The sequence below is a fragment of the Octopus bimaculoides genome, chromosome 14, assembly GCF_001194135.2.
Source record: "Octopus bimaculoides isolate UCB-OBI-ISO-001 chromosome 14, ASM119413v2, whole genome shotgun sequence".
Taxonomy (NCBI): domain Eukaryota; kingdom Metazoa; phylum Mollusca; class Cephalopoda; order Octopoda; family Octopodidae; genus Octopus; species Octopus bimaculoides.
Genome location: NC_068994.1, coordinates 17,286,787 through 17,293,413, shown reverse-complemented (window position 1 = coordinate 17,293,413; position 6,627 = coordinate 17,286,787). Strand labels below are relative to the sequence as shown.

The 6,627-nt window shown below is 38.0% G+C and overlaps 1 protein-coding gene across 1 annotated transcript in view; it reads right to left on the bottom strand.

Annotated features, from left to right (window-relative positions):
* The window catches only part of LOC106878020 (coiled-coil domain-containing protein 186), a 146,152-nt gene that overhangs the window by 73,001 nt on the left and 66,524 nt on the right, over nt 1-6,627 (bottom strand). Inside the window, exon 2 of the mRNA XM_052973031.1 lies at nt 4,765-6,396. Coding sequence (XP_052828991.1) covers nt 4,765-6,396 — 1,632 coding nt within the window. The remainder of the gene's footprint in view (nt 1-4,764; nt 6,397-6,627) is intronic.

Below are 6,627 nucleotides of genomic sequence, written 5' to 3'. Positions count from 1 at the left end.
GGTGCTTTATACGTGCCACCGGTATGAGTGCCAGTATGTGACATCAGCATAGTTGGCTTGACAGGTCTTCTCAAGCACAGCATATCGCCAAAGGCCTTGGTCACTAGTCATTGCCTCTGTGAGGCCCAAAGTTCGAAGATCGTGCTTCACCACCTCATCCCATGTCTACCTCTACCACAGGTTCCCTCTATAGTTAGAGATCAGCACTTCTTTACACAGCTGTCCTCATCCATATGCAGCACATGACCATACCAGTGCAGTCGTCTCTCTTGCACACCACATCTGATGCCTCTTATGCCCAACTTTTCCCTCAAGACGCTTACACTCTGTTGAACATGCACACTGACATTGCACATCCAGCTAAGCATACTGGCTTCATTTCTTTCAAGCCTATGCATGTCCTCAGCTGTCACAGCCCACATTTCACAGCCATGCAGCATAGCTGTTCACTCACACAGGCATCATACAATCAGCCTTTCACTCTGAGGGAGAGGCCCTTAGTTTCCAGCAGGGGTAGGAGCTCTCTGAATTCTGCCCAGCCTATTCTTATTCTCACAACTACGCTCTTGGAGCATCCACCTCCACTACTAACTTGGTCACCTAGATAACAGAAACTATCTACTACCTCTAGCTCACTCCACCTGGCAGTTGATGGAGTCTATTTTCTGCACATTTTTCGGTGTTTATTGCACCTGTGCGTCTTCCACACACAAAAGCTATTTTCCCTGTCAACCTTCCCCTGATATTGCTGCAGCTCTTATACATCCAAAGCTTACACAGGGTACATCTTATGGAGTTTCTACCTATGCCTTTTATACAGATCAGGTAGGGCCATCTACCTGAAGGGATTTGTGATTTGTCTGCCTTCCTACATATTAAGACTTTGTTTTTTGCAAGGTTAACTTTAAGGCCCTTTGATTCTAAACCTTGATGATGAGTCTTCAATTTTGTCTGATTCATGTCAACTACTCCAGAATTAAACAAGTATTGGTGCATAAAATTTTTACAGCTACATGGACGCTCTGACACATTGCATGATGTGGATACATTAGATCATGGATTCACTGTGTCAGGTAAAAGAAAAACAGAGCTGAAGCCAAACAATGAGTACCTTTTCATGATAATATAATCCACAATGAATTGTTCAGCCAACACCCTAACACCACAACTTATCGTGACACTACTAAATTTCCATGTCATTATCAACCTCTTAATGCTCATTTTTCCATGCTTGCATGGTTTGGGCTGAGTTTCTTAAGGTTGATTTTCTGCACCCAGGTGACCTTCCTGTTGTCAACTCTCACCTGTTTCTACGCAATATAATATTTCTCCATGGCTAGACATGTTCCTGCTGAATATTGGAAATAAATGACACTGCTTTTATGACTGTGACAATCATTTTACAATTATCACACAATGTCAAGAAAAGGACATACACACACACATTTACATACACACACACATATATATATATATATACATATGTAGGCATAGGAGTGGCTGTGTGGTAAGTAGCTTACTTACCAGCCACATGGTTCCGGGTTCAGTCCCACTGCATGGCACCTTGGGCAAGTGTCTTCTACTATAGCCTCAGGCCGACCAAAGCCTTGTGAGTGGATTTGGTAAACGGAAACTGAAAGAAGCCTGTCGTATATGTGTGCGTGTGTGTGTGTGTGTTTGTGTGTGTGTGTTTGTGTGTCTGTGTTTGTCCCCCCCAACATCGCTTGACAAGCGATGCTGGTGTGTAACTTAGCGGTTCGGCAAAAGAGACTGATAGAATAAATACTCGACTTACAAAGAATAAGTCCTGGGGTTGATTTGCTTGACTAAAGGCGGTGCTCCAGCATGGCCACAGTCAAATGACTGAAACAAGTAAAAGAGTAAAAGAGTATATATATGACAGGCTTCTTTCAGTTTCCATTTCCTAGATCTACTTACACAGCTTTGGTCAACCCAGGGCTATAGCAGAAGCCACTTGCCTAAGGTTCCACACAATGGGACTGAACCTGATAACATGTGGTCAGGAAGAAAACCTCTTAACCACACAGCCACCCATTCAATCATTTTCATATAATTATAAAATAACTATAAGCAAAGCTAACAGCTGAACATGTAAGAAACTGAAGTTTTGCAATTGACATTTAGCTGCAGAATATATTATGTTCCTGGGTAAGGCATAATATCTCCACTAATTCTACAGCATTCTCTGAACTCTTTTCCTGGTATCCAGGCAATCTTAGAACACCATAACAATTTAAGTTTGTACTGTAGTACCTCAAACCACTGTCTAATTAGACATGAAATTTGCCTTATTTTTAAAACTTGTTTTTAGCATCCTTGATGTTAAACATCTCAAGCAGATTTGTTTATCATAGGACTACTATCTTTTTCCATCATGACCAAGAAAAAAATTATTTTTCAGTATCAAAGCCAAATGACAGGAAATGTTATCTATAAATAGTAGAGTTATTGTTATATACTCACATTTGTGTAACAACTGTTTTGTAAAGTTCTAGTTTGTGAGAATATATTTCATTTCTAACACACACAAAAGCCAGTTTTGAATGATATCCCAACATTCACAAAGGTAGTTGAAAATGTCTTTTATTAAATGTAAATATAAATGCAATTGAGACCAGAATAATACAAAGATGTCCTTGACCATGAAGAATCAACAGAGTTTGCTGTAGTTGTTTCATGTAAAATATATATTGCTTTTTTTGGTTTCATTCAAGCATTCCTGACATGTTTGTATGAGTTTTAGCACAGTCTTTTGTTGTTCTTTTTATTACATTAGATCCAATCTAGGCAAAATGTTTCCCTCGTCTACTGCTTGAAAATGGAGCTTAATACTGCTTCTTAAAAGCCTACAAGATAAATATGTTTACATTTCAGATTGTTGTTGGCACTCCATCGCTTACGATGTCGAGGGTTCCAGTTGATTCGATCAACGGAACAGCCTGCTCGTGAAATTAACGTGCAAGTGGTTGAGCACTCCACAGACACGTGTACCCTTAACGTAGTTCTCGGGGATATTCAGCGTGACAGAGTGTGACAAGGCTGGCCCTTTGAAATACAGGTACAACAGAAACAGGAAGTAAGAGTGAGAGAAAGTTGTGGTGGAAGAGTACAGCAGGGTTTATATATATATGTACACACGTTTATATATTCGTTTTGCAAGATTCTTGATGTGAAATCGTGTGTTGAAACAGATGTTGTATTTGGGGATGGTCATGTTGCCAGTTTAGCCAATAAAAACACACACACTATATATTTGGTGTTAATGTGCTTCAGCTTTATTTTAGTTTTTTAAATTAATCATATTTTGGCCAGCGTTCTTTCATCACACTTCTGTGACCTCATCAGTGGTCCTTTGCTTTCTTATTTCTTATTTGTGTCTTTCCTTACTAACGATCAGCCATTTTGGTGCATGTGTTTTTATTGGCTAAACTGGCAACATGACCATCCCAAACACGAAACACCTAGCATCTTAGCATCATAATTTTGAAATATCTATAAAACCATCAAAAGCTTGTTTATTTCTATGTTTTTTGATTTATTATTAGTGTTGTTTAATATGTTTTGCTAAAATTACTCTTTCTTTTCAGATATCATCAGAAAAAGGTAATTAAAATTCATTAAAATTACAGATCCTTTGGAAACAATTTAAACTTTGTACGAGTCCATACCTTGTAGAATTCAAGCTGTAATTATTGCCAAAGGTGGTCCTACCCCATAGTAAAATAAATTTGTTTGAAATTATAAGGTGTTCCCATTATTTTGTCCAACCCCTGTATATATATATATATTTGCTTTTACAGATAGATGCCCTACCAACTTATAACTTAGAACAGTGGTTTCCAACCTTTTTACTACCAAGGACCCCTTTTATTTGAGTTTTCCCATGGACCCCTTTTAATATGTTTATCCTTATGTGTGTGTGTGTGTGTGTGTGTGTGTGTATGAAATTTTGAATTTAGTTCGCAGACCCCCAATACTACATTTGCAGACCACCAGGGGTCTGTGGACCACAGGTTGGGAACCACTGACTTAGAAGAATGAGACATTTTTTCTGCCAGTTAAGCAAACATATTCAGAGTTATGTGCCTCCCAGTTCAGGGGCACAGCACAATACTTACAATAGCATTCAAACTAATAATCCTATGGTTAGAGTTCAGCTCCTTATGCTCACCACTTCTTATCAGAGAGTGTAGAGCAGTGATTCCCAAAGTGGGGCATATGCCCCACTGGTGGAACCTGGGAAAGTTATGGTAGAGCATGGGATCAAAGATTTTTTTCTTTTTTTCCTTTTAGTGGGACATGGAATTGTGAAAAATCTTTTTTTCACAGCTAACATACTACACTTATACTCAGCCTAGCCAAACCAATCCCTCCAGCCAAGCATACTGTGTGAATACTGTTTGCTACAGTATAGTGCTATTCTAGTGTCCTGGTGTGGATATTTCTGTAAAGAAAGTATATAATCTTGAAATATTTAAAATGAAGTTGTTTTTTTTACAACCGTCAGTGGGGCATACATTTTTCTGGAAAGTTATAGAGGGGCCTGAGGGGAAAATGGGTTAGAAAACATTAGTCTAGAGTATTTTTAGCCTAGAAATGCTTGCTAACATTTTATAAAGGTAGATAGGATTACATGTCTTGTTGACCAAAGACACTATGTATCACATAAGATGAGCTAACAGTAACTTCAACTTACTTATAATTTTGTGTATAAATTCAGATTGTAGAAATAATTTTACTTACAATTTAATCTGTTGTTTACTTGCTGCTAATTCCTTCTTTAGAGATTGGAAGTTTTGTTTGAGATCCAAGAATTCTGGAATCTGATTTATGTCTATCTTTGTCAAGCCATTGAAGGACAGGCCACTACTCTGAGGTAATGGCTGGTGTGTTGTTAACAGCTCTTCCTCTAATTCATTTAGTAATTGATCATCTTTTCCATCATGATCTTCAGTGGACCCATTGGAGTGAGTCTGATCAGGGACTGGTGATGATGATGTCATTGAATCAGGAGCTCTTTTCACTGTTACAGTTTGTTCACATTCAATGTTAGCAACATGACGACAGCTTTGTGGATTTGGTTCTTGATTGGATTCTAAATCAGGTAAGTGAACAGGTGCAACAGAAGGACTAATATTCAAAGTGTTTGTTTTTTCTGCACATGTATCTGCAGTGTTAGTATCTGATATGTGAACAGGAGTTGTGCTATTACTGTCAAGTTTATTGTCCATAAGTTCTGAATTGTTATTCTCAGTCCAAGAGACTGCATCATAACCAACATCGATGTTATTCAATAAATGGTTTGCAGAGGCAACTGGTTCATGTTTTTGTTGTTCCATTCCAGATGAAACTGGCTGAGAATCTTCTAGATTACTAGAAGCCACCTCATTTGTGCTACTATTGACTAATTCTGTGTCATGCTGTTGTGTATCAATGGTTTCCTTAGATGGAATCAATTCTCTAGATTCAGTTTTATTTTCTGCAGTTACTGAAATAGAACTGCTATCACCAGTTTCATCAGATTTATTAGCACTTTTGCTGAGTTCAGGAGAAAGGCAGCATGATTCTAACTGAAGATCACCAGAAGTAGTGCTTTGTGTAATTGACTGAGTGTTATTGTTTGTAGAAGTGGCAGCTGGCTGTTGTAAACTGGAAGAATGTTCATTTGTACTAGCTGCATCATTTTTATCATCCTCAACACCAACACAGTTATCTGCAGCCAGGGGTTGGCTATTTGTTTCATTTGGCACAGAGTTAGCTTCATCCATTTTAGTGGCTATTTCATTTGGGTTAACTAATGCTGCATGTAGGAGATTATCTGCAGAACTGCTTTCAATTTCTACTGACTCATGCACCTGTACAACATTGTCACAATTGTCATTATCACAGTCGTCTTCATCATTTATAACTATAGCCTGATCACATTCAGGCTCGAAATCTTCGCTTCTCTCTTCACTATCTCTAATTGTATTCTCTAATATTTCATCTTCAGGTGCAGTGTCAGCTACTGACTCAGGAGAAACAGGAAGGAATGGTTGAATGTGGATGTTATTATCCTCATAGAGGTTACCAGCTTCTGCAAATGAATCAGATCTTTCTTGATTTACTTCAATATCACCTTCTTGCACATTATTCTGTTGATTCAATGCTGAATCTGGGGCATTTTCAACCTGCTGGTAGATGAGAGCTTCAACATCCTCATAATCCTGAGGCCAGAAATCAGCATCTACAGCAGGTACACCTCTGATATCTGCTTCAACATCATCTCCAATTGCAAGTTCATCTTCTACAAGAACATCAGCAGAATCAGCTTCTGGGTCTGGATTTTCAACTACATTATTGTTATCGGCATCAGTATCACACATGCTTTCGTCTCTAAAAGAGAAAAAAAAAAAAAAGTGGAAATATAGTATTCTACTAATATAATTAGATTATAAAACTAGGGTTTCTTACAGAGTTGTAAAAAGCCATAGATTTGTAGGAGTAGAATACAGTTAATGGAATAAATCTCAAAACATACTTAATACTTATACTATTGAATGAAAAGTGATGAAGTTCAAACTTAAAACTCCACCTGGATTTGAATTCATAACATTGGCTTCAAAT